The sequence below is a fragment of the Littorina saxatilis genome, linkage group LG1 (assembly GCF_037325665.1).
Source record: "Littorina saxatilis isolate snail1 linkage group LG1, US_GU_Lsax_2.0, whole genome shotgun sequence".
NCBI lineage: Eukaryota > Metazoa > Mollusca > Gastropoda > Littorinimorpha > Littorinidae > Littorina > Littorina saxatilis.
In genome coordinates this window covers 14871043-14898917 of record NC_090245.1, presented here as the reverse complement: position 1 = coordinate 14898917, position 27875 = coordinate 14871043, and the positions used below count along the sequence as shown (strand labels likewise).

Below are 27875 nucleotides of genomic sequence, written 5' to 3'. Positions count from 1 at the left end.
GGAGACAATCCGAAAAATTATTTCTTTGAAAATTGCTCGCTCTTTACGTAGGGCACCTAGGATGTTCCCGTTTGGTGAGCGTTCAAATAGAAGGGTGTTTGTAATGTGTGTAAAAGCCTGACAGTATCTGTGATGGTTTACAGGAGGCTTACTGTCCGGGCGTGATTTCCGGTATCATAACAGCCGTCCAGCACCAAAACGAGGCCCCATTGTTGTAGAAGACAAAGTCCACGAAAATAAATTCTTTGAAAATTCCTCACGCTCGACAGAAAGCAGCCAGGATGTTCCCGTTCGGTGAGCGTTCAAATGGAAGTATGCTTGTACTGTATGTAGACGCTCGGGGAGCTCTGTGATGGTTTACGGGAGGCTTACTGTGCCTTTAACCCCCATTTTAAGACTCCCTTCATTTTTAAGACCTGATTTTCTCAGATTTCATCAAAAAGTGTCTTGATTGGAGAGAACCTGTATTTTCTTCTGCAACGTCTGTGGCGGGAAGAGAAACTGCCGTGAAACGGTGTCCAGCTGAACGAGGGCCATGTTGGCATGGAGACGCACGGCATCATCGCTGTCAGTATTGTGCACTCTCTTCAGCAGACGATACAAGTCCTTCAGCAATGAATCTAGAACCTGTGTGGTGAAAGGTCAAAACTTTATCAGTATAAAAAGAATGTTATGATAAGAAAACAAGATGTAAACTGGATGAATAACAATACAGTGGAACCCTGGTTTTGAGACCCGCCAATAGTCTCCTGTCCGCCCAGCGACCTTCCCCTTGACCCTGCTTGTGACCTCGATGTTTTTTGCCCCCGCAAGGGGTACGGTACTCTCTAAGCACCCAAAACCTCAAAGAGAGATAACTGGCGGAAACCTTCCTATTGTAGTCTCCTGTATGACGGCTTACTAGTGCCAAAACCTCATAATTGTAATTATCAAGGGAAAATTAGTAATTTTCCCTTGATAATTACCATTTTCACGTGTTAATTACTAATTTTCCCCGGAAAATTACAAAATTTTCCGGAAAAATTACTAACTTTCACCTGTTAATTACTAATTTTTAGTTTTGGCTCACTTCCTGACGGATTGCTAGTGCCGAAACTAAAAATTAGTAATTTTCCCATGAACTTTAGTAACTAACAGATGAAAACAGTAACTGACAGCGTTAATTAGTAATTATCACGTGATAATGGGTAACACCAGGTTTTGGCACTAGTAAGCCGTCATACTCCTGTCCGCCCAGCCGACCTTCCCCTTGACCCTGCTTGTGACCTCGATGTTTTTTGCCCCCGCAAGGGGCACGCACCCAAAACCTCAGAGAGATAACTGGCGGAAACCTTCCTATTGAAGACTCCCTCCTTTGTAAGACCTAGTTTTCTCAGACTTTCTGTTCATAGCCTCTGTAAATTTACCCCCATTTTAAGACTCCCTCCTTTTTAAGACCTGATTTTCTCAGATTTTTGGAGGTCTTAAAAGGGGGGTGTCATCTGTATACCAAACTAAATCACAAGTATCTGTATATGTCCCAAAATAGAACCGTGGTAAGTGCAATGAAAGAACACCTTTGGACCAGCTAAAAGTGTCCTGACATTGCACTGGCCTGTCTTTACCAGCATATTTGGCTCACGTAAGTGTAGCCTATGCGATCGTAACTTTGTCTGTCTGTGCGTGCGTGCGTGCGTGCGTCTGTGCGTGTGTATGTCTGTGGTAGAAACTCTAACATTTGAAGACGTCACATTACATTGACGTCACATTATGACGTAAGAGGGTTAGACGTCACGCGAAGGAAGTACTGACAGTCTCGGTCATTATTATTTTGAGCGCGCCGAGACTAGTTGGCAGTCGTGTCCTTGTAAGTAGGCTACATGCAGACAGACAGATTTAGATCTAGTGTCTCGCTTTCTTGCACAGTTTCACCTATGCTCTTTCTGTGTGTGTGTGTGTGTGTGTGTGTGTGTGTGTGTGTGTGTGTGTGTGTGTGTGTGTGTGTGTGTGATTGAGTTTGTGTTACTGTTTGTCGATTTCTTACGTGAGCCTTGATGGCTTCGCCTCTTGTTTGGTAGAGATAAAACAGACAAATAGACAACAGAAGGTGTTCTTTCAAGGGATACGTCCTCTCATCAGAGGGGGCCTCACATCGCAGGTAGGTCTGTACCACCACCACCACACAACAACAACAACAACAACAACAACAACAACAACAACAACAACAACAACAACAACAACAAAATCCTGGGTCTCCAATACATTTCTTTCTGCACTTACATGGTAAATACTGAGCAGAACAGAAAGCACAATACCATTAAATAAACAAGAAATTACAGCCACAACAAAATTCACTTCACATTTATTTTTGACTATCTTCTTCTTCTTCTGCGTTCGTGGGCTGAAACTCCCTCGTACACTCGTGTTTTTTGCACGAGTGGAATTTTACTTGTATGACCGTTTTTTACCCCGCCATTTAGGCAGCCATACGCCGTTTTCGGAGGAAGTATGCTGGGTATTTTCGTGTTTCTATAACCCACCGAACTCTGACATGGATTACAGGATCTTTTTCGTGCGCACTTGGTCTTGTGCTTGCGTGTACACACGGGGGTGGTCGGACACCGAGGAGAGTCTGCACACAAAGTTGACTCTGAGAAATAAATCTCTCGCCGAACGTGGGGACGAACTAACGCTGACAGCGGCCAACTGGATACAAATCCAGCGCGCTACCGACTGAGCTACATCCCCGTCCTATTTTTGACTATAAGACAGAATCTTGTGTATTCACTGAACTATTTTCAATTACACATCACAGATCTCCACAATGGAAGTGAAAACAGACAGTTCTGTGGTCTGTTCTAGGGGTGGCATCTCCATATTTTTGTATGTGTTTGTTTTTGTTGTTTTTGTTGGTTATAAATCCTAAATGTATAGACTTACTATCTTAACCAAGAAGTGCATTAATACAGTCAAGAAAAAAATATACACTCACAATCAATGCATCCTTGTCTAATCCTTCCAGTATTTTGGCCAAGGTCAAGGCTGCTGCTCTTCTCACAATTGCTTCATCAGTCTCCAAGAGACTCTTGCAGCAGCTAAACACCTGTTAATGAAAACGAAGGAATTGCTTTCAAGGAGAAATATGTGCAAAGAACATGTGTCTTACACAATACAAAAGCATGATTTTAGTCCTGAAAGTGCAGTGGAACAAAAATAATTCCTGCTACATGTTGCAACACTTTGTGCACTTTTTGAAACACTTCTACAGGACAAAATGGCTAAAACATCAGAAAATAATAAGTGGATGAAGTAGTTTTTCATGACGGAGCCAGGTTTTCTTGACAATCTGAAAGAAAGAAATGGCCCTTCCTATTTCTAAATCCCCTAATCCTCTGTCTGATCACTACCTCTAAACAGTAATTTCTTACTACATATAGTACATTCAAAGACTACAGTTGAACTCCTGATTTACACTCCCCCACCCCACCCCCACTCCCAACCCCTCTTTGTCAGAATGTTTATTTCATGACCTCTGTAAACGTACCTGCATTGTTAGCCTACCTCCTTTCTAAGAGCTGATTTCCTAAGATTTTTGGAGGTACACATGTACAGTGGTACCTGTAATCTTCTTCTTCTGCGGTCGTGGGCTGAAACTCCCACGTACACTCGTGTTTTTTTGCACCAGTGGAATTTTACGTGTATGACCGATTTTTACCCCGCCATTTAGGCAGCCATACGCCGTTTTCGGAGGAAGCATGCTGGGTATTTTCGTGTTTCTATAACCCACCGAACTCTGACATTGATTACAGGATCTTTTTCGTTCGCACTTGGTCTTGTGCTTGCGTGTACACACGGGGGGTGTTCGGACACCGAGGAGAGTCTGCACACAAAGTTGACTCTGAGAAATAAATCTCTCGCCGAACGTGGGGACGAACTCACGCTGACAGCGGCCAACTGGATACAAATCCAGCGCGCTACCGACTGAGCTACATCCCCGCCCGTACCTGTAATGAAAGGACACCCTTGGGACCGGCCAAAAGTGTCCTACATTCAAGGTGGCCTGTCATGACATGTATATTTTAGTAGAGATAACAAAGAAAGGGACAACAGGTGTCCATACAAGGTAGGTGTCTGCTCATTACAGGTACCAATGTATTAAAAGGGGTGTTTTCACTAAATCCAAAAACAAAGAGACTGCCAACGTTCCAAAATTCACAATAAAAAAACAAGGAACATAGGTTGTTGGAAGGTTTGTTATTGACAAAACAATATGTTACATTCACAAATATATATCGACCCAACGGTCTTTTAAGTGCACAGACAAACATAGTAACAAGAACTTGGCTTGATCCAATGTTTCGGCCGCTTGTTGGGAAAGTCCCAAGCAAAAGAATAAATGAATGAATGTTTTCACTGTACATTGAAATACTGACCTCTTGCAGGACGGAGCCCAGTGAGAAGTGTAGCAGGGAACACAGCTCAGCCAGGTTGGAGACGCTGCTGGCCCTCACTGTAGCGTCCTTGTCACGCGCCCCTGTTAGCACGGCTGCCAGGAGTAACTCACGGTACTTAGGGATCGTTTCTCCTGAAAATGCATGTACACAGAGTTCAATTTTTGTCCTTGTCACTCGCCTCTGTTAGCACGGCTGCCAGGAGTAACTCTCCATACTTGGGGATCGTTTCTCCTGAAAATGCATGTACAAAGATTTCAATATTTGAAGTTGCTGTAGTATCCTTGTCGCGTGCCCCCGTTAGCACGGCTGCCAGGAGTAACTCTTGATACTTCGGGATCATTTCTCCTAAAAATATGACACACTTATTCACTCTCTTGACGGGGTACAAAGATCTCAATGTTTATCAGGTAGCTGTAGCATCCTTGTTGCGCGCCCCTGTTAGCACAGCTGCCAGGAGCAACTCTCGATACTTGGGGATCGTTTCTCCTGAAAATACATGAACAAAGATTTTAATTTTTAAAGTAGCTGTAGTATCCTTGTCACGAGCTCCTGTTAGTAAGCTGTCAGTAGCAACTAGCGATACTTAGGGATCGTTTCTCCTGAAGATACATGTACAAAGATATTAATGTTTGAAGTAGCTGTAGTATCCTTGTCACGAGCCCCTGTTAGCACAGCTGCCAGGAGTAACTCACGATACTTAGGGATTGTTTTCCCTGAAAATGCATGTACAAAGATTTCAATTATTGAAGTCTCTGTAGCGTCCTTGTCGCGAGCCCCTGTTAGCACAGCTGCTAGGAGTACCTCACGATACTTGGGGATCGTTTCTCCTGAAAATACATGTATCATACACTTATTCACTCTTATTCATTTCACTCACAGACCAGTCATCATGTCACTCACCCAAATTTCTCGTAGCCTTCATCATTGCTTCCCCAACTTTCAACCTGTGCTCTGCAGTCAGGCCTGAGGTGGACTTCTGGGAGAAGCCTGCAAACTCTGCCGCCAAGGACGGCACCACAGACTCAGGAAAACGGTCTGACAGAGAGCTCATTCCTCTGATAGCGGCTAGGTAGAGGTAGGAATCACCGTGACGAATGTTCTCTTCAAAGACTTTCTGCACAACCTCTTTCTTGCCGAGCGTCTCTGCGTCTCCATCCTCCACGAGCTTGGCTAGAGATATTAAGGCGTGTCCACGGACGGGCAACAGAGGATCGCACAACTCTTCAAACACAGTCTGCAGTGAGGATTGTTCTGATGAGTTATGCGAGAAACTCAGTTCAGCCGAGCCTGTTCTGTCCTGTGATGAAGATTTTTCTGATGAGTTATACGAGAAACTCAGTTCAGCCAAGCCTGTCCTGTCCTGTGATGAGGATTTTTCTGATGAATTTTGCAAGAAACTCATTTCAGCCGAACCAGTTGTGTCCTGTGAGGACACACTTAGAGCCGCAGGGTGGCTAGAATGCACTGTACCAGGATGGTTAGAATTCACTGTATCAGGGTGGCTAGAATTCACTGTATCAGGGTGGCTAGAATTCACTGTACCAGGGTGGCTAGAATGCACTGTACCAGGGTGGCTGGAATTCACTGTATCTTCTGCAGGTACAAATGGCCCATCAGTGCATGAATGCTCTTGATCAACACCTGCACTGTTCGATCCTGAAGCAGAATCTGACGCTATCTGAGATGAAACTTTTGGCACCTGGTATGCTGAACTGGTCTCGTCAGGTAACATTTCTATCAAGGGTTTTGGTTGTACTGCGGAAGGCTGCTTGATACGGTCTTTGTCAGGGGTATATTGTGTTGGGTGATCTGACAAAACTTCTATCAAAGGCTTAGAAGCAGGCCTCTTGCCTGGCTGGATCTTTGCCTCCTGTTTTGGTGCAGAATGGGGAGTCTGGAACACAGAAATGTACGTGTTTCTCAAATGCTAATGAGAAAATTAGCCAGAAAAAGAAAAACCAACTTCGACCTACATGTACCGGAATTCACAACATTCTGTTTTAAAATTGTACAAAGAAACATGACCAAAGCTAACAAAAAGGAAACACATCAGCAAGAACAACAGCTTAAAACAAAGAAGTAAATCATCAACAACATAAAGCAAGCACAAAAAATTGTTAGCTATGAAGGAAATAGGTGTACCTGCTTTACGCCTGTTTTGTTCCCCTCTGACTTGTTTTTTTGTAGGGAGGACCAAACGGCTCCTCTGGTTGCTATGGCAATGCGAATGTCAGAGGCCATCTCCTGCATGAACTCATCAGGATGACCTTCACCAATGACCTCCAGTAAAGGCAGCATTTCATCCAGGAGATTTCTGTGTTTTTCTTCCATCTGAATTACATTGGACCAACAACAGAAAAAAGGCAAATCATTTTCAAAGAACTAGAAGAAAGAGTCCAGACATTACTAATTTAAGAAAATCTATCGGCATTTACTGAACTTTGGACATGTTACAGAAAACTGAAAAGCCCCCTTTCAAGACCTAAATTTTTGGGGAGGAAATCGGGCCTTAGAAAAGAGAGGGTCTTAAACGGAGGTAAATTTTACAGAGGTAATAAACAAAATATCTGAAAAATCAAGGTCTTAAAAATGGGGAAGTCTTATTGTTTGTTTGTTCGTTCATGGGCTGAAACTCCCACGGCTTTTACGTGTATGACCGTTTTTACCCCACCATTTAGGCAGCCATACGCCGCTTTCGGAGGAAGCATGCTGGGTATTTTCGTGTTTCTATAACCCACCGAACTCTGACATGGATTACAGGATCTTTTTCGTGCGCACTTGGTCTTGTGCTTGCGTGTACACACGGGGGTGTTCGGACACCAAGGGGAGTCTGCACACAATAAATCTCTCGCCGAACGTGGGGACGAACTCACGCTGACAGAGGCCAACTGGATACAAATCCAGCGCGCTACCGACTGAGCTACATCCCCGCCCGGGGAAGTCTTAAATCCAGGGGTTCCACTGTACCTGAAGAGCACCAGCCATGACGGCAGTCAGAAGGCCCATTGCCATGGACATTGTTTCAGTCTCAAAGAAAGCCATCTCCTCTTCTGTGGTTCCCTGACACACTGCCACACCCTGTTCTAAAGAAGCCTGCACACAGTAAAACACAGGTTGTCATGGTCCTTCTTTTATCTTTCACACCTTGCAGTTATACCAATACCAGTGAAACGTCTTATGCAAATGGAGCAAGCATTTCTTCTTATTTCCCTGGAAGGAAAAAACATATATAAGTACAGCAGTCCCTCTCATGAACGGACACCCTTGGGCCATAGCAAAACTGTCCGTACATTGCAGGTGTCCGGTCACGGGAGGGGTGACCACACCACCCCCTCCCCCATACACTCAGTCACACAGAGACACACAAACAGGATTGAGTCTATGCTAATCACTTCTTGTGGAAACAATAACAATAAACTCCTAATACTTCTTTAAACGTTCTGTAAAAATGATTTGTATGAAAAGTGTTGAAAAGAAGAGATAAAATAAATCCTCAAGGCAGTGAACACACTCACCATGCACTGACATACGAAAGCAGCCACACAAACACAGCACAGAGGAGCGTGTGCAGATGCTTTGCAAGAATAAGCTTGAAAACCAGTTTGAAGAAATAGCAGCAGATAGAGCTGCATGTCATCGTCATGTAATTTATTTTCTTCTTGTCTGGCTTTATTGACTGCATGCCGATCATGTGGCATGGCAGTGACTTTTCACTCTTCAGTCGGAAATACACAGTACATAACACAGCTCCCACTCTCCCTCACTAAAGGGCCGACCACATTTGGCCGCCGTTTTACGCTCTATGCGCCGCAGGCCGTTTTGTGCGTCGCGCGGGATTTTGCCGAGTGGCCACCCATCGACGACTTTGTTCACAACGCAGTATCAGTGGAGCGGAAGCGTCAAGGTCACCTGACAGGAAGGTCAACACGCTAGCGGTAATTTGCAAAGATGGCTGCGTACATACAAAACAGTGACAGTGAGGAAAGTGAAGATGAGATGATGGTGTTGGCAGCATTAGCTGTGCATCTCGACCAGGAGCGTCAAATTCATCGCACTTGTGTCGAAGAGAATCGGTAAGCAGCCGCCATGTTGTACTTAGAGTCTACCCACAATCCAACTCAATTTGACGGTTGACGTCATCGCTCTGGTTTTCTCTGATTGGTCAAATTTCCGTCGTTCTATTTCTGTGTCAGAGAAATTAGAACACGCTCTATTCTGTCTGCAGATAACGCTTCGCGATCATAGCCCGCCGCGGCGTGCCCCGCGGGATCGTTTTGAGCATAAGTCAAATGTGGACAGGGTCAGCCTGGAGTGTCTGGACAGGCCTTTATGCCTACCCCAAGTGACAACTGATGCTTGGAAATTGTGTGGAAGAGTACACCTCTCTATTTCTCTCCAATGCTCTTCCTGCTGACATGTAGTGACACCGGACACCCCACAGAGTTTAGCCAGCTACCCCTCCACCCCCCCCCCTCCCCCCTCCCTCTCTCTCACTCCCTCCAGCCATGTACTGTTTGGGGCTGTGGCCAGAGAGGCCAGCTGCACTGTTCACTCAGAGCAAAACCAGTTGACTGTGTCGTAACTTTTGACAAAGCAAGACAACTGAAGGGTTCACATATTAGGCTACGGACTCACTGGTCAAGGCTGAGGGAAAACAAGAGTATCTTGTCAATGAAAGAGGTTACACACAGACACACGATGCTGAGAACTGTGGCCCGTTTTTCACTCTCTTTCGCTCAGGACCTTCATCGACTGTACATGTGGTTTCTGTTGTTTACGTCCAACAGACAAGAATAAAGAGCACAGTGCAGTTTCATGTTGGCATCTTCGCATGTACTCCACTCCTGACCAAAACTACCCCCCCCCCCCCCCCCCCCCCTCTCCTGATGGGTACACGTGCACTCAAGTTATCAGTGACTGTCATCACGCCATTGCGGCTGTGATCTTTGTACCAAGAGCCGGACTGCTCTGTTATCGACTTTGTTGTGGTGAACATTTGACGATGGTCTGTCCGTACATTGGAGGTATGACCTGCTGTTGGGACCGAAAATGAGTGTCCGTGTCCACGTTTTGCAGGTGTCCGTTTAAGGGGGGGCAAATATAGAAGGAAAACACTCCGTGCCGAGCAAATGTGTCCGTACATGTCAGGTGTCCGCTCCCTGCTTTTGTTTGTTTGTTTGTTTGCTTAACGCCCAGGGCCATATCAGGGCGGTGCTGCTTTGACATATAACGTGCGCCACACACAGGACAGAAGTCGCAGCACAGGCTTCATGTCTCACCCAGTCACATTATTCTGACACCGGACCAACCAGTCCTAGCACTAACCCCATAATGCCAGACGCCAGGCGGAGCAGCCACTAGATTGCCAATTTTAAAGTCTTAGTTATGACCCGGCCGGGGTTCGAACCCACGACCTCCCGATCACGGGGCGGACGCCTTACCACTAGGCCAACCGTGCCGGTCAGGGACTGCTGTATAACCAAGTAGACTACACACTTAATAAAGTGCAGCAGACCCAGCACAGCACAGATCCAATTCTGGAATCTTAAGCTAAATGTGTCCCAAGACACACATTTTGTAGTCCTGGCATCCTGAAAGGCAGAGGCCCCAACCTACAGGTTTGCTACCATACCAAAAACGCCTCCAGACACGGGAACTTGGGAGCAGAGGCAACAGCTCCGCTTGAACCTCAGAAACCAAATGTGCCTCCAGACACACAGATCCCTTAGACGGCCGAGGCTGTGGCCTCTAAGGTTCTCTTGTACCAAACCGCCTCCTGACTCTGCATCAGATTGCTTGCGCTGGCATCTGCTTACATAGACCCACATTAAGTCACCACCGAGTGGTAGACACAGACGACATTTGGTAGCACTGACTGACAGCTTCACGGTAATGCGTACCCATAGCGCGGCTCTGCATGGGTGGGAATGTTCTTAGCAAAACACTATGTGTTACTCCATACCCCCCGCCCTCCATGGAACTTCTTGACCCCAACAAATTGGGGGGGGGGGGGAGTTTGCCCAGTCGGTGGAGGCGCTGGCTTTAAAACCGGTTGTTACTATCAGCGTGGGTTCAACCCCCAAGTTCGGCGCGGGATGTGTGTCCCAGAGTCAACTTTGTGCAGACTCTCCTCGGTGTCCGAACACCCCCGTGTGCGCGCATGCGCACGATGGAGATCTCAGGGTCACAGCGAAAGCCTCAGGCCTTGGAAACACGAATACATGCATGCAAAAATATGAAGCCCGTGTGTCCGTTCGGCCAACAGCCAAAAAAGTAACCATTTCAGCACTGACCCAAGACGACCCAACCCGGTCCCTAGCCCATTTCAGGTCTCCTCCAGCAGCCGGCAGCCAGCTGTCTACATCCCCCCCCCGCATTTTTATTTTTTATTTTCATACAAAGCCGGGTTTACCCGTGTAACATGCCCCTAATGGCTTTGCCGTGAGGGCGTAAAACTTTCATTTTCTTCTCTTAATAAAGAGCCTCATACAATAATCAAACGTGCACATACAGGAACTCCTTATTCAGAAGCCACCAAAAGATAAGTACAGTAAAACCTGAGTCTAGCGGACCCTTGTTGTAACGGCCACCTGCTACATACGGACAGTTTATCATGGCACGAACACGATTTCAACAATAACTAACCTTTAACGGGCGGACACCTGCCACTTACGGACGCTGACACGATTTTTCGGACCGTAGGAAGTGTAAACACTGTCACAAACGGACACAACGTACATAAAAACGCAACTTCGAAAACTCGACTGTTATGCAGTCAGTGCTCAGCAGCCGTAGCCGTAGCACAAATGGTTGTTGATTGGTTGTCCTGTCCCTTTTCTGACCAATCAGTGGCTTGTTTAGATGGAGACCCACTTTCGTTCACTCACTTTCGCTTCACTCACTTTCGCTCACTTTCGCTTTTCCGCATTGTGGATACAGTCACAACCAAAAGCAACAGTAGACTACTGTGTTTGAAAATGGAATCTCCAGCAGGAAAAAGAAAAGCGTTGACTTTAGAGCAGCGTGTCGCTGCCTTGAAAAAACTAGATAGCGGCCAATCATGCCGAGATGTGGCGAAGGAGATGGGATGTGGTAAAACACAGATCGCGAGGATCAAATCGGAAAAAGAAGACGTGATGAAGGAGTGCGCGAATCGACCAAAAAACTGTGAAACGTCGGAAAACGCAATATGAAGACCTGAACAACGTGGTATGGGAGTGGTATGGCAACCATTTATCATTTACCACTCCCCCCCTCCTACTAATCTCTCTCTCGATCTCTCTCTCTTTGTAAGCAATCGTTCGAAGGAAACAATAGTTTAACACAGCTAAATTTCTGTTCCATGCATTTATGCTGAGACTAGAAAAACTGAATGAAACAAGAGCTGACCCAATTAATTTGGTCGAGACACACTGCGGAATTTCCTGTTGAATGACTGATGAAGAGTCAGCTATTTTTAGCTTTGTGACGTCCGACTTGCGTAAGTTTGAATGCACAGTGTGTGTAGGGAACGGGGTAGGTGGGGGGGGGGGGGGGGGGGGGGGATGTTGTTGTTCTTGTTGTTGTTGTTGTTGTTGTTAGCTACATGTATCATTTGTTTACTCCCATTTTCAGTGAGTCTCATGTTCAATCCAATAAATACATACTACAGGACTGACAAAAAGTGTCTTGTTCATTTTACGTGCTCTTTGTAAAATATTGCCCCGCCCCTCCACCTGTGAAGAAGGGACACCTGTCTAATAGGGACACTATTACCATTCCCCAAGGGTGTCCGTTAGAGACAGGTTTTACTGTATGTTTTATGTACATCACTAACTGTTGTTTCTTATTAATTTTGGCAACAACAAAACTAACAGAAATAAAACCCTGCTCTGCTTCCAATGCACCTCCGATTTTCACCTGTAACAGACAGGCACACCGTCAGACAAAGGGTGCAGCCTACCACACCCACGCCACACTTCTTCTTTGTTCATGGTCTGAAGCCCCCAAGTGAGATTTTACTTGCAAGACCGTTTTAACCCCGTCAATTAGGCAGCCGTACACCTCATTTCAGAGGATGCATATGCTTGGTATTTTTGTGTTTCTATAACCCACCGAACTCTGACATGGATTACAGGATCTTTTCTGTGAGTACTTGGTATTGTGCTTGCATGTACACACAAAGGGGGATAAGGCACGAGCAGGTCTGCACATAAGTTGAACTGGGAGATGGGAAAAGTCTCCACAAGACTATCAATCAATCAATATGAGGCTTATATCGCGCATATTCCGTGGGTACAGTTCTAGGCGCTCTGCAGTGATTTTATACGGCCAGTAATTGCAGCCATTTCGGCGCATATTTACCTTTCACGGCCTATTATTCCAATTCACACGGGTATAGGTAGACAATTATTAACTGTGCCTAAGCAATTTTGCCAGGAAAGACCCTTTTGTCAATCGTGGGATCTTTAACGTGCACACCTAATGTAGTGTACACGGGGGGGGGGAGTTCGGACACCGAAGAGAGTCTGCACACAAAGTTGACTCTGAAATAAATTTCCGCCGAACCTGGGATCGAACTCACGCTGACAGCGGCCAACTGAATACAAATCCAGCGCGCTACCAACTGAGCTATATCCCCGACTATGTTATGTTAACTAATCGCTTCGGCTGATATTATATTAACTGTGCAATTGATGTAGCCAGGCATTCTCTCTCTCCCTCTATCTCTCTCTCTGTCTCTCTCTTCATCTTACTTGTATAAAATACAATTAAAGATTATCAAGATAAGTGTTGAAGCTATCACTTGTTCGCCATGTTTTGCTATCGGAATGTGTATTGATTATCATTTCAAGAACGCGTCCATAAGCAATCTGCTTGTTAACGTTCTTAATGTTGTTAATGTTTGAAACGTGTGTATGAGAAATTGAATAAAACATGCTTAAACCAAAAATCTCCACCCTTAACCCACCAGGCGCGGCTGGGATTGAACACTCCACCTTCCCCTTAGGAGGCCAGAGTCCTATCCACTAGGCCACTGCCACACAATCTACATACTATCTCAACAAAATATCATTAAAAAAGGGTTTCCTCTTTACCTTGACAAACAGGAGGATCTGCGTGTTGTCGGACAAACATTCTGATCCGAACGTCTCACAGATGGAAGCCAGCAGGTGCAAGAGAGTCACTCGTCTCGTCAGCTCGCCTCTCTTCTTCTCCCTGACCTCGGACCTCTGCAGGCTTGCTGGCAGAACAATGTCTGGTTGCTGTGTTTCTGTGGAAATCATTTCTGTCAACTCCTGCAAACACAAACCTAAACTGACATTTCTGAAACTGTTGTGGACTAAACACAGAAATCTTAAGCGGTGCCTATCGACTGCTATTCCATAAAATGTCAACAACCTGGGCTGAGGTGCTTGAGAAAGTTACCAAACGGGTGGGAGCCAGCCGTGGTCTTTGGTTGTTTGAAATTGAGCTTTAATTGTTCTGATTTCAACGAATCAGACCCCGCGATTTGTTCTAACCCTTTTGGGTGGCATCTTCTTCTTCTTCTTCTTCTGCGTTTGTGGGGTGAAACTCACACGTACACTCGTGTTTTTTTTGCACGAGTGGAATTTTACGTGTATGACCGTTTTTTACCCCGCCATTTAGGCAGCCATACGCCGTTTTCGGAGGAAGCATGCTGGGTATTTTCGTGTTTCTATAACCCACCGAACTCTGACATGGATTACAGGATCTTTTTCGTGCGCACTTGGTCTTGTGCTTGCGTGTACACACGGGGGGTGTTCGGACACCGAGGAGAGTCTGCACACAAAGTTGACTCTGAGAAATAAATCTCTCGCCGAACGTGGGGACGAACTCACGCTGACAGCGGCCAACTGGATACAAATCCAGAGCGCTACCGACTGAGCTACATCCCCGCCCTTGGGTGGCACCCACTTCTGCTTTGAGCATCTCAGCCCTGGTGAAAACAGATTCTATCCTGCAGGGTGCTTGTTGGTCATTTCTACAGCTTAAACCAGAACCAACCACAATTAGGCCCTTTCTTCCTGAAGGCACTTGGTTTTTATCAACCGGTCAGTTACATGCATAAACAAACCCTCCCAAGAAATCTCATTAAACAGAGTCCACAGCTAAAGGCCCGTAGCTTTAAATAAAAACCTGCCTGCAATTTTAGACCAAGGTGCTGGGTCACAAGACATTCTTCACAACTCTCAAACACACATGTATGTCACTAATATATATATACATATTTTTTTAAATACAAACAACTGATCTAAACAACTGCAGTTTAGCAATTTTGCCTGTACTTTTCTTTTCTTTTCTAAAGTCCCGAAGCAGCAGAAGAACGTAATAAGGAAGCAATTAGCACTACAAACCTTCAAAAACAAGACCAGCAAGGGAAGATAAAAAGGGAGTGTGTAACACAACAAACCTTCCACAAGGCCTGCAAGGGAAGATAATAAGGGGAGTGTTTAATGCAACAAACCTTCAACAAACAGACCAGCAAGGGAAGATAAAAAGGGAGAGTTTAATGCAACAAACCTTCAACAAACAGACCAGCAAGGGAAGATAATAAGGGGAGTGTTTAATGCAACAAACCTTCCACAAACAGACCAGCAAGGGAAGATAAAAAGGGAGTGTTTAATGCAACAAACCTTCAACAAACAGACCAGCAAGGGAAGATAATAAGGGGAGTGTTTAATGCAACAAACCTTCAACAAACAGACCAGCAAGGGAAGATAAAAAGGGAGAGTTTAACGCAACAAACCTTCCACAAACAGACCAGCAAGGGAAGATAAAAAGGGAGTGTTTAATGCAACAAACCTTCAACAAACAGACCAGCAAGGGAAGATAAAAAGGGAGAGTTTAATGCAACAAACCTTCAACAAACAGACCAGCAAGGGAAGATAATAAGGGGAGTGTTTAATGCAACAAACCTTCCACAAACAGACCAGCAAGGGAAGATAATAAGGGGAGAGTTTAATGCAACAAACCTTCAACAAACAGACCAGCAAGGGAAGATAAAAAGGGAGCGTTTAATGCAACAAACCTTCCACAAACAGACCAGCAAGGGAAGATAAAAAGGGAGTGTTTAATGCAACAAACCTTCAACAAACAGACCAGCAAGGGAAGATAAAAAGGGAGCGTTTAATGCAACAAACCTTCAACAAACAGACCAGCAAGGGAAGATAAAAAGGGAGAGTTTAACGCAACAAACCTTCCACAAACAGACCAGCAAGGGAAGATAAAAAGGGAGTGTTTAATGCAACAAACCTTCAACAAACAGACCAGCAAGGGAAGATAAAAAGGGAGAGTTTAATGCAACAAACCTTCAACAAACAGACCAGCAAGGGAAGATAAAAAGGGAGAGTTTAACGCAACAAACCTTCAACAAACAGACCAGCAAGGGAAGATAAAAAGGGAGCGTTTAATGCAACAAACCTTCCACAAACAGACCAGCAAGGGAAGATAAAAAGGGAGTGTTTAATGCAACAAACCTTCAACAAACAGACCAGCAAGGGAAGATAATAAGGGGAGCGTTTAATGCAACAAACCTTCCACAAACAGACCAGCAAGGGAAGATAAAAAGGGAGTGTTTAATGCAACAAACCTTCAACAAACAGACCAGCAAGGGAAGATAAAAAGGGGGTGTTTAATGCAACAAACCTTCCACAAACAGACCAGCAAGGGAAGATAAAAAGGGAGTGTTTAATGCAACAAACCTTCAACAAACAGACCAGCAAGGGAAGATAAAAAGGGAGTGTTTAATGCAACAAACCTTCAACAAACAGACCAGCAAGGGAAGATAATAAGGGGAGCGTTTAATGCAACAAACCTTCCACAAACAGACCAGCAAGGGAAGATAATAAGGGGAGCGTTTAATGCAACAAACCTTCCACAAACAGACCAGCAAGGGAAGATAAAAAGGGAGTCACGGCTGTTCCAAGCTTGTTTTTAAGGCCCGCGATGGGGAGTGGTAAAAATAGCCAGCGGCACGATATTACTGCTTGCAGACTGTCAGCCGGCGACTTTGTCTGCGCATCGCCGTTTGCGTTGTGCTGCGAGGCATATCAGCGCAGTTCAACGTTGCCAGAGACCAAAGAAGCGCTTTACTCTACCTCGCAGTGGCGGCTTACTGGAGGAATGTTCATTATCTGTGCTCGCCTGCCAGCAGACCACAGGCACACCCAATAAAGTTCGGACTTGTGCTGGCAGAGCGCGAATGCAAATTCTTGTAGGCGTACATAGACACAACATAACATATACAGACAATAACGCCAACAACACTTCAACAGCATATGAATGGAATACAAACAAATCCGCAAATCGCGCACAATACACCAGTTAAAAAAATAAGGATTACCAAAACGGCGTGCAGAAACTACACTGACTCGGAGAGGAGAAACATTTATCACACGATGTGGATAGCAAACATTAAAATAAAACAGACAAGTCAAGCATAAAATAAACACAAATACTGAAAACACAATAAACAAGGGTGAAACAAACAAAAATATGTGCTTGCCGACAGTCAGTGTGTGTGCGTGGTTTGTGCGTCAGCGGTGCGTGTGTGTACGGGCGCGCGTTTGTGCGTGCGTACGTTCTTGCCGCGCGTGCGTTTGAATGAGAAAGAAGAGAGAGAGAGAGAGAGAGAGAGAGAGAGAGAGAGAGAGAGAGAGAGGATTGAAGAATGAGGTCACGGTATCTGTCACATGAATATAGACACACACACACACACATCTGGTATGAAACACTGACTCACCGAAAGCTGAGTTCCGTTATTCTGTAACTACGCGTACGGGAAGTCAAAGGCTACTCCATCCTGGTTAGGTAATCCAATTGATAGAATCCGTGTATTAAACACTGGCACACAACCATTAGAGGGTCTCGATTGTCTGCTCCTCTGCTCCAACCAATACTAGTGTCAGTTCTCTGAACTCACAGCAAACAGAACAGTCAGTAACTTTCAAAGAAGGGTCAAATGGTGTCCAAAGATGTTTTGCATTTTCAATTTGGACGAAGGCTGCCTGGAGACTTACTTCAGACGGGTTGTCAGACGATCTGAGCCTTGTCAATCGCATATAACATTTGGAACAGAAAGTCCGCGAGAAAAAATCGGCATTCGTTTCTTCTGCGATGTTTAGGCCGTATAACCTTGCAAGATCCGACTCATACTTTATGCACAATTTTGCTGGGTTAGTGTCGTACTTCCTCTTCGATCTTTCTCCACATATTCTGCAGAGAGCTTGGAGTCTCTCAAAGTGAAGGCTTTCCTCATGCGCCTGTGAAGCCATACTCACCCCAGAGCGCAGCTACAAAAAATGTGGGAAGCAACACAAGCCAACAAATAAAAGCATAGAAATAAAACACACGGACAATCCTGCCGCATTTCACTTCTGTTGGATAGAACTACCATTCACTGAATGAAATCCAAAGTTTGAAGATAATTAAAACTTGAATGTTGATACAGGGTAACATTTTTGTAACACCACACACCGCTGATATCCAAGTCATATTATGAGTACAAAAATCAAAAAGCGGGAAGCAACACCTAATCACATCCTACTAGAAATAAAACACACGTGTGAATATGCACCATTTCTCTGTTACTTCAAGGAACAACCATTCACAGACACAATTCCAGAGTATGAACACAAACACATGTTGCAGTCCAGAGTGAAGATGATTTAAACACACCAAATTGTGAAAAAAAACCACACAGCACTTCCCCGACACATGCAGTGAGCCGCGGCTGCGACCTAGAGTAAAGCGCTTCTTTGGTCTCTGGCAACGTTGAACTGCGCTGATATGCCTCGCAGCCCAATGCGAACAGCGATGAGCAGACAAAGAGTGCAAAGGTGTTAGGTTACACATCCTGCATGCTGGAAGCGGTGGCTGGGTCGCTATATATATACACTTTGCACGGGCTGTACCCTCCTCGCCTGTAAACTAAAACAGCAGAAAAGGGGCCAGTGGAACAGCCGTGTGGTGTTTGATGCAACAAACCTTCAACAAACAGACCAGCAAGGGAAGATAAAAAGGGGGTGTTTAATGCAACAAACCTTCAACAAACAGACCAGCAAGGGAAGATAATAAGGGGAGAGTTTAACGCAACAAACCTTCAACAAACAGACCAGCAAGGGAAGATAAAAAGGGGGTGTTTAATGCAACAAACCTTCAACAAACAGACCAGCAAGGGAAGATAAAAAGGGAGAGTTTAATGCAACAAACCTTCAACAAACAGACCAGCAAGGGAAGATAATAAGGGGAGTGTTTAATGCAACAAACCTTCAACAAACAGACCAGCAAGGGAAGATAATAAGGGGAGTGTTTAATGCAACAAACCTTCAACAAACAGACCAGCAAGGGAAGATAATAAGGGGAGTGTTTAATGCAACAAACCTTCAACAGTGTGACCAGCAGTTCCCCAGCCACCCCGTCTTTCTTCAGATCATGGAGAACGTCAATGACAGCCTCCACCTGCTGTGTCTCACTCAGGTTCATCCCTCTGCAAGTAGAAAATGATGGTGAGCACACATGCTACAGAAAAAATATAACAAGACCCATCATACACAGACCCTTGATTAATCATACATTAATTCCTTCTTATTCTTAGTCGTTAATAAAGCAATGGAAACACACACACACACACAAACACACACACACACACACACACACACACACACACACACACACACACACACACACACACACACACATACACAGACTCCCTCCCTCCCCCCCTCCCCACCTCCTTCACACACACAAATGCTAAGTGCTTGTTTAGAAGCAAAAGGACATTACCAAAACCTCACCTCTCTTCTCTGGCATAAACAGCCTGCAGACCTCCCTTGCTGCCGGCCTCAAAGCGCACAGTTAACGTCGCAGAACAATTATCTGCTGTCTCTCCTTTGCAGTCCATATCACTGACACACAGACGTTTGAGGCACTCAGCAGCCTTGTCACGGCCAAGAAATTTCAGGTGTCTCGTTAGCAGCTCCTTGACAGAATGCCTGAAAGTCAACACAATACATGTACTTTGCTGTTGTAATTTCTGGACGGTACGAAAGAGTTGTCCTTGAATTTCAAGCACTTGTACAGTTTCACTCACAAATACAGTCCACTTAACAAACAGAGGGGAAACAACGTGCACATAAAACACACAAAAAAACCACAAAAAAAACAAGACAGACAAAGAAGTGAAACAGACGCAGTTTGACAAGACACAGGACATGGGAAGTAACTCTTGCTGTAGGTGACAAAGGAGCAAACTCACCATGTATGGTGAGTGTCTCACACATAATACACCCCTTCGGAGTTTCGAGTGCGCATGCCCGGCTAGTCACATTTTTGGCGGCAGGGGGCGCTCCGTTGTACCAAACACTCTGCAGTATACCGTACACAAAGAGCAGTGACTATCGTGGGACAAAAACCACAGAAATATCAAAGAGATAAGAGCTTACGAGGGAAAACTTGAACGCAATCGGCAATGTACCTCTTCTGAAGACCTCGTGTTTGGTACAATTTGCAATCCCAGCATGCAATGGGATTTGCTCTCGCCTGAGACTCCGAAAGGGTGTATTATTTGGTAAGACCCTTTTTATGGCGGCGCTTCTACAAACATTTAGATCAACAAGTGCGAGCAGAGCCCTTAAACTTAACACCCCTGAAAGAACAGATATCTGCCAAGACAAATTATGTGGTCTGGGTGGCCGAGTGGTAACGCACTTGCGCTCGGAATCGAGAGGTTGCGTGTTCGACCCTGGGTCGGACCGCTATTTTCTCCCCCCTTTCCTAACCTAGATGGTGGGTTCAAGTGGTAGTCTTTCGGATGAGACGAAAAACCGAGGTCCCTTCGTGTACACTATATTGGGGTGTGCACGTTAAAGATCCCACGATTGACAAAAGGGTCTTTCCTGGCAAAATTGTATAGGCATAGATAAAAATGTCCATCAAATACCCGTGTGACTTGGAATAAAGGCCGCGAAAGGTGAACATTCGCCTAACAGGCTTGAGGTTTGCTGGTCGATGTGAATGCGTGATATATTGTGTAAAAAATTCCATCTCACACGGCATAAAGCGCTTTGAACTTCGGATAAGGCGCTATATAAATAAAGAGAATAATAAATAAAGAGAATAATAATAATGTTCTTGTCTCATTTACATGCAATGTTATTGACATTTAAAAAACAAAAAACAAACATGTGTCTTGCAGTAGCACCCCCTTCAAAGAACCCCTGATGTAAGAGTTTCTCCATTTTGATATCTTGTTTTCTCAGATGTTCTGTTAATCAGGTCTGTTAATTTAAAATTGTATTAATTAAGACTCCCTCCGTTTTAAGACCTGAGTCTCTTACTTTTTTGATAGTCAAAGGGGATTCTACTGTACAGTTCAGTAGTTGAATTAAAAAAAATATAAGGCGAGCAACTTACTTGATGCTGTAGACACCGGTGCGTGTGATACAAAACAAACTCCAAAGTACATCCATCGCAGACTGCAGAACTGACAGAACGTTTGCCTGGGGCTGCTGCCCGCTCACATACACCTGCACACAGTAAGTATACTTTATTTACTATCTTATCATCTAATTATTTTAAATAATTTATTTATTTATTTACTATCTAGTGGAATCAATGCACACTAGCTTACAAAAGGGATGGAAGGGTTACAAAACAATGGCTTATCTAGGATGCCTAAAAACACAAAACACACGCTCACTGGACCGTTTCAAAACAATACTGGGCTAGTATTAGCAAGCTATCTTAACCCAGTTCATTAAGTATGTTTGTTTTTGTGTTGGCAAAAAGGTTACTCTACCATCAATTTAAAACATTTGAACTGGAATTAATTTTTCTGGAAAAACATCAGTTAGTATTATCTTTCTTTCTTTCTTTCTTTCTTTGGTGTTTAACGTCGTTTTCAACCATTCAAGGTTATATCGCGACGTGGAAAGGGGGGAGATGGGATAGGGGAAAGGGGGGAGATGGGATAGAGCCACTTGTTAATTGTTTCTTGTTCACAAAAGCACTAATCAAAAAATTGCTCCAGGGGCTTGCAACGTAGTACAATATATGACCTTACTGGGAGAATGCAAGTTTCCAGTACAAAGGACTTAACATTTCTTACATACTGCTTGACTAAAATCTTTACAAACATTGACTATATTCTATACAAGAAACACTTAACAAGGGTAAAAGGAGAAACAGAACCGTTAGTCGCCTCTTACGACATGCTGGGTAGCATCGGGTAAATTCTTTCTCGTCCCAACCAATATGGGACTCCCCCTAACCTGCGGGGGTGTTAGTATTATCATTTTAGACTTGAACTGAAGTGATTTTATCATAACGATGCTTTGTAGTCGTTATATAGTGGAACTCCCCCTTTTAAGACCTAAAAAAAAATGAGAAAATCAGATTTTAAAAAGGAGGGAGTCTTACAAAGGGGGTAAATTTACTGAGGTTATGAACAAAAAGTCTGAGAAAACAGGGTCTTAAAAGGGAGGGAGTCTTAAATTGAGGGGTCTTAATGTGACAGGGGAGGCTACTGCTCCTTTCACAGCAGACTCTGCACCCGAGTTGTTGGCCTTTAAGTCAACACCGGTGGATTGTGGAATTCTGTTTGTGATGGGGTCTGGTGGTTTCCGATTGTCTGTATGTTCATGGAAACCTTCGGGTTTGCATAACAGTTTTTATAGGGCTAAGAAATTAGCCCTAACATTTTCAATCCTGTTTGATTGCACTTCGCCTCCCGGGGTGATCGCAGTGTTACGGCACTCGGTTACATTAACAAGAAGGGCAAAGCCCATACGACTCACATGCTTGACCTTGACCTTTACATGACCTTGACCTTCAGAGTCAAGGTCAAATAACTAAACCTAGCAATGACATCATACACTAAGAACTGCTTTACACATTTTTCCTACCAAAATACATGTGACCTTGACCCAAGGTCAAGGTCATCCAAGGTCATGCAACACAAAGCTGTTAATTCAAGACATAGGAAGTACAATGGTGCTTATTGGCTCTTTCTACCATGAGATATGGTCACTTTTAGTGGTTCACTACCTTATTTTGGTCACATTTCATAAGGGTCAAAGTGACCTTGACCTTGATCATATGTGACCAAATGTGTCTCATGATGAAAGCATAACATGTGCCCCACATAATTTTTAAGTTTGAAACAGTTATCTTCCATAGTTCAGGGTCAAGGTCACTTCAAAATATGTATACAATCCAACTTTGAAAAGCTCCTGTGACCTTGACCTTGAAGCAAGGTAAACCAAACTGGTATCAAAAGATGGGGCTTACTTTGCCCTATATATCATATATACCTGAGGTATTCAATCTCAAAAACTTCAGAGAAAATGTGAAAAATGTGAAAAATAGCTGTTTTTTAGACAACATTTATGGCCCCTGCGACCTTGACCTTGAAGCAAGGTCAAGATGCTATGTATGTTTTTTGGGGCCTTGTCATCATACACCATCTTGCCAAATTTGGTACTGATAGACTGAATAGTGTCCAAGAAATATCCAACGTTAAAGTTTTCTGGACGGACGGACGGACGTCCGGACGGACGGACGACTCGGGTGAGTACTCACTTTTGCTTCGCATGTGAGTCAAAAAGGGGGGGGGGGGGGGGGGTTCCACTGTACACAGGTTCGACTGTAACTCCAACAGTACAAATCCTTACCTTGAACATACTTTCCAGACACCTGGTCAGCTCTTCCTCAGACACAACCATCTCACCCTCCACAGCTTCCTGGATTTCCTTCTCATGACACTCGTGCAGAGGTCCCAGCAAGGGCTGATGGAAATGCCGGTCAAACTGTTCCCTGTACTTGTCCCACATGGAACTGACCACTGCTCCCACCAAATGTGTGAACTGGCCGGAGTCTTTTCTGTCCGTGTCCAGCAGGCCTCTCAACTAGAGAAAAACAAAAACAAATCGGATATACAGAGGCACCTGCGATATGAGGCCCCTTCAATAAGAAGACACATCTAACAAAAGGACACATTGCCTTGTCTCTTTTCTTTTAAACTTGACTGAAATTAATCCTGTCATGAAAGGACACCTACAATTTAGGGACATTTTAGGTTGATCCAAAGGGTGTCTTTTCGTCAAAGTTACCGATGTCATTGGTCATGTACATGATCACCTAATATTTAAACAAAAGCAACTGCAAATTGTGTACATACATGTATTTTAAATTACCCTTGATTCTTGTGCTTTTTGTAACCAGAAAAGAAAACCACATGCACGTAATACACACACAAGCACGCACGCACCCACACTCACTTGTTGTGAAACACTGCTGACATAGTGATCAACTTGCTGCACAGGCATTGGGCACCCAGCAATGATCTTGGCCACCACACCACATTGCTTCCAGTGGGAAGGTGAGCTGGGATCTGAACCTAATTGCAAAACAAACAAAAAAACAAAAAATACATACATATGCATCTCTTGCAAAACAGTCCTGAGATTGTATAAACCAAGTAATACAAGTCTTCTGAACACCTTAATAACCAACATCATTAGTAACATCTTGCTGTTAGACATTGCATTCCAAGAATCAGCTGTGCAGATATAATGTGGGCAAGCGGGTTGACACAATGACCTACTTACTCGCATACTACAAACATCCCTGCCACTACAGTAAAAATAGCTATAGAAGAATGTTTTATTATTACATGTATCGCCAAGCAACAGCTTCACTGCATGCACACACTCAGGCATGCTCACACGCACGCACGCATAAACATGCACACACACACACAGACAAAACACACACACACACACACAGACAAAACACACACACACAGACACACAGCACTTACCAGTAGTGACTGCAGTGCAGAGATGAAGAATGCCCTCAGATCCTCTGACCAGTCTTAACAATAGCTGGCTGCAAGCTTTCCTCAGCCACACTGGAGGACCGCTCACTGCCAGGCCTGGGTTCCTCGCATTCTACAGAACCGCAAAATACGTACATTGTTGGTGTTTTATTTTGGCATTGGTAACCGTAAGATTGCAATATGTGTACTACATTTACTGTAAGGCCAAACAAAATAATAGGTGTGGTTACGGTAACATAGCCAAAACAAATAGGGTAGGAAGGTAGGCAATCACTTTTTATTTTTTTAACTTTTTTTTTCTAATGTGTACAAATTAAACCTACTTGACAGGGAAATAAGTGTGCGACTCGGGCGCTTTCGCTTTCATTGCGTTTTCTGCACTCATTTACTTGTTTTTTTGGTATTTTTTTGACAAATGTAATAAAAAGTTATAGGGTCGGCGCCAAAAAATAGGGTAGGTCGGGTTACCGTAACCAAACCTTTTTTTTTTTTTAGGCCTAAACAGGTAACTCAAACTTGAAATGAAATGAACAAAATGCATACAATTACGAGGTTGGTTTTTAATAGGCATTCCTTATATTATAGCAGAACATTTACTGTTAACGTGGGGGACATTTTAAAAACGAAAAACAAAATCAAACAAAATTATAATAACCCAGTGATAAGAAGATAAAGAGAATCAAGAACTACCCACTTCACTTGGCATTCAATCCTGACCACCCCTTCAAGTAAAAATACACCCCCCAAAAAACTAAAACCCAAATCCTAGATATTTTAACAGACATTGATATTCTTTTCAAAACTTCACAGCATGCAGCTCTGCTTTTCTGAATTTCAGAACAACTTCTGAAACTAGGAAAACAAATCATCCATTTGAAATAGTAGGACTGAACATTCACCTGAGCAGGCCTGGGTACCCCAGACTGTAGAACCATCAGCTCTCTGATTAACAGATCACGGCTAACGCTCGACAGGAGGCTATCCAGCATTTGCCTGTAGAGATGCCTGTTGTCTGCTGTAGTTGGCGCTGTTGTTCTTGGCCTTACCACAGCACCTTCTTTCTCCTCAGCTTTGTTTTGTGCTGTTCTGTCACTCTTGGATGCTTCGTCTTTTGCAGGCGTGGACAAAGTACTGGACTCACAATCTTCTTTTCTAACAGAACTATCAGCCACAGTAGAGGTTGCATGCTGTGCATAATGAACTCCTTGTTTGTTTTTTGCAATTTCTTGATTGGTTTCTTTGGCCTGCGTGGCACTGATCTTGCTTTGCTCTGGGTTAGCATGGAGCAACTGCAAGAGTGCTGCCAGTGTGTCGTTCAGATGCGCTCCAGTAATGAACGACTGTAGCTCTGGAACCTTCAGAAATTCTCCAAACACGGTGACACAAACTGAAAGTCTGACTCTTTTTGATTCAGATGATTCTGTAATGTCTGCAAGTGTGGCAACATCAATCGGTGCTAGCTTCAGGATCTTGCTACGATGCTGCATGGGAATTCCTACACCTGGGATGAGGTTGGGACATATGCCAAGGGAGGCAACAAATTGAAGTGCATTTTTCAAAGTGTTTGTCTGAGCCATACTGAGCGAAGAAGCAGACAAAGGAGGAGCATCTTGAGGTCTCTTTGGTTTGGGTTTGGCAGCTGATGAGTCTGAGTCCGTGGATGGCTCTCTAGAAATGCTTCCTGCTGGTTTCAATAAGGAAGCCTGTAAATGGAGGAGCTGAAGAATGGTGCTAACAAACTGCCACTCCACTGCAGTTGTGGAAACATCACGGTTTAGTTCTAATTCTGTGTGAGTTTCCTCCAAAGCAGCAGCGAGGGAACGAAGCTGGTCAGTTGACAGCCTTGTTTTCAAGTTGGTCAGATTTTGTTGCAGCACATCCAGAAAAGGGTCCTTTTCTTGTTCTGAAAAAAAAGCATCCATAACTTTACTTAGTTACTACATAAAATAAATAGATTTTGAATTCATTCCACATCTCAAGAAGTTTTGATTTATTATTTTTAATCTCCCTGTTTGCCGGAGCTAGCCACTCTCGGTAACAGTGACTCAACCGCAGGACTCTGAGACGTTCCCAAGAACCTAGTCCTCTACGGAAGAAGGAGAAGAAGACTTTTTATTTAATAAAATGATAAATCGATCATATTCGGTCCTTACAAATACTGTATTACTACTACTAGTACTAGTTTAAAGTTATAAAACTGGATATTTTCCAAATATTGTTTTCTACTTTTTCCATGTGCAGTAGCCTATAATTATACAGAGTCAGAGTCTCCTACTCCTTCCATTTCGTTCAACCACAGGCGGAAGGTATCGTCCACTGGACTACTACTATCACAGAAAGACTACAAGTAGTCTTTCTGTGATAGTAGTCGTCCACTACAAGTAGTCTTCCTGTGATAGTAGTCGTCCAGTGGACGATACCTTCCGCCTGTGGTTCAACAAACACACACACAATCTGGTGCGAACGTGGCATACAAATTACAATGCTCCATGCTGGTGTCCCGCTTATTCAGTTATTGTGTTTCACGAACATTAATATGATCAAGCTTACTAGTAAGTCGGAGAGAGAGAGAGAGAGAGAGAGAGAGAGAGAGAGAGAGAGAGAGAGAGAGAGAGAGAGAGAGAGAGAGAGAGAGAGAGAGAGAGAGAGAGAGAGAGAGAGAGAGAGAGAGAGAGCAACATCAAGCTCAGCAACAAGAAGGTCAAGGCGGCTGCATACAAGGCACTAGTACGACCCATCCTGGAGTATGCCAGCCCAGTATGGGACCCACACACCGCTGAAGACAGTGCCTCTCTCGAAAAGGTCCAAAGAAGAGCAGCCAGATGGGTGTCGCATCGCTTCCGCCAGACCTCCAGCGTCAACAACATGCTCGAAGACCTTGAGTGGCCTACGCTTGAGAGCAGACGGAGGCGAGCGAGACTAACAACTTTCTACAAAGTCCACCACGACCTTGTCGCAGTGAAGAGTAACCACGCACCAAAGCCAAGACCACCCAAGTGCACGACCAGGCAGACCCACGCTCTGTCCTACGAAATCCCCCACTCCAGGACAGCCTACAGGCAGAAAACATTCTTCCCGCGCACCATTCCAGAGTGGAACCGCCTGCCTGTAGAAACTGCCACAGCGCCATCCCTGGCATCCTTTCAGGCCAGGCTGGCAACTCTCCACTGACCCATCATCCCTCCCCCCCCCCCTACCCCCAACCTCCCCCCCCCCCCCCCTGAACTTCACCCCTGACCAAGCAATAGACCGGAACCACCATCACCCAAGCGTAGCAGATTCATCACCATGCTGATGTTGGCTACCTATCACTAAGAAGAAGAAGAAGAGAGAGAGAAAACTCGAACAATATGTCTCACCTACTCCTCTACCTTGACTGTTCAAATTGGGTCTAAGAAGCAGTTCAAGTGCCTCGATGACATCTGCCACAGACAACTTATTGTTTTCGTTCGCCATTGCTCCTCGAAAACAATCACAGTTCGCTCAGGGATATTGTAGCAGATCTCTGGTTCGCTCAACACCATTTCGCAGAAAAGGCACGCACTTTGAACGCCATGACACTTTCGTTTGCAATGTTCGGTGGAGTGGTGTCCCCTGGCATG

The 27875-nt window shown here is 44.5% G+C and overlaps 1 protein-coding gene across 1 annotated transcript; it reads right to left on the bottom strand.

The window, feature by feature from the left end:
* Window positions 1-19: 19 nt before the first annotated feature.
* On the bottom strand, window positions 20-27828 carry LOC138962709 (transport and Golgi organization protein 6 homolog). Its single transcript, XM_070334635.1, has 15 exons — window positions 27633-27828; window positions 25173-26176; window positions 24256-24385; window positions 23714-23832; window positions 23108-23341; window positions 20850-20962; window positions 19232-19429; window positions 18819-18924; window positions 13511-13711; window positions 7401-7526; window positions 6576-6764; window positions 5334-6327; window positions 4413-4564; window positions 2972-3082; window positions 20-627 (listed from the first exon to the last, which is right to left on the bottom strand). The coding sequence occupies exons 1-15, from the start codon at window positions 27727-27729 to the stop codon at window positions 436-438; spliced, it is 3966 nt and encodes a 1321-aa protein (XP_070190736.1). The 5' UTR covers window positions 27730-27828; the 3' UTR covers window positions 20-435.
* Window positions 27829-27875: the final 47 nt, after the last annotated feature.

Excerpts from the sequence above, each read along its gene's own strand:
- LOC138962709 (XM_070334635.1), bottom strand. The coding sequence starts at position 27,729 with ATGGCGAACGAAAACAATAAGTTGTCTGTGGCAGATGTCATCGAGGCA. Across the intron at positions 24,386-25,172 it reads GGGTACCCAGGCCTGCTCAG|AATGCGAGGAACCCAGGCCT; the intron begins GTGAATGTTCAG and ends GCGGTTCTGTAG. Across the intron at positions 20,963-23,107 it reads GTCTGGAAAGTATGTTCAAG|GTGTATGTGAGCGGGCAGCA; the intron begins GTAAGGATTTGT and ends TACTGTGTGCAG.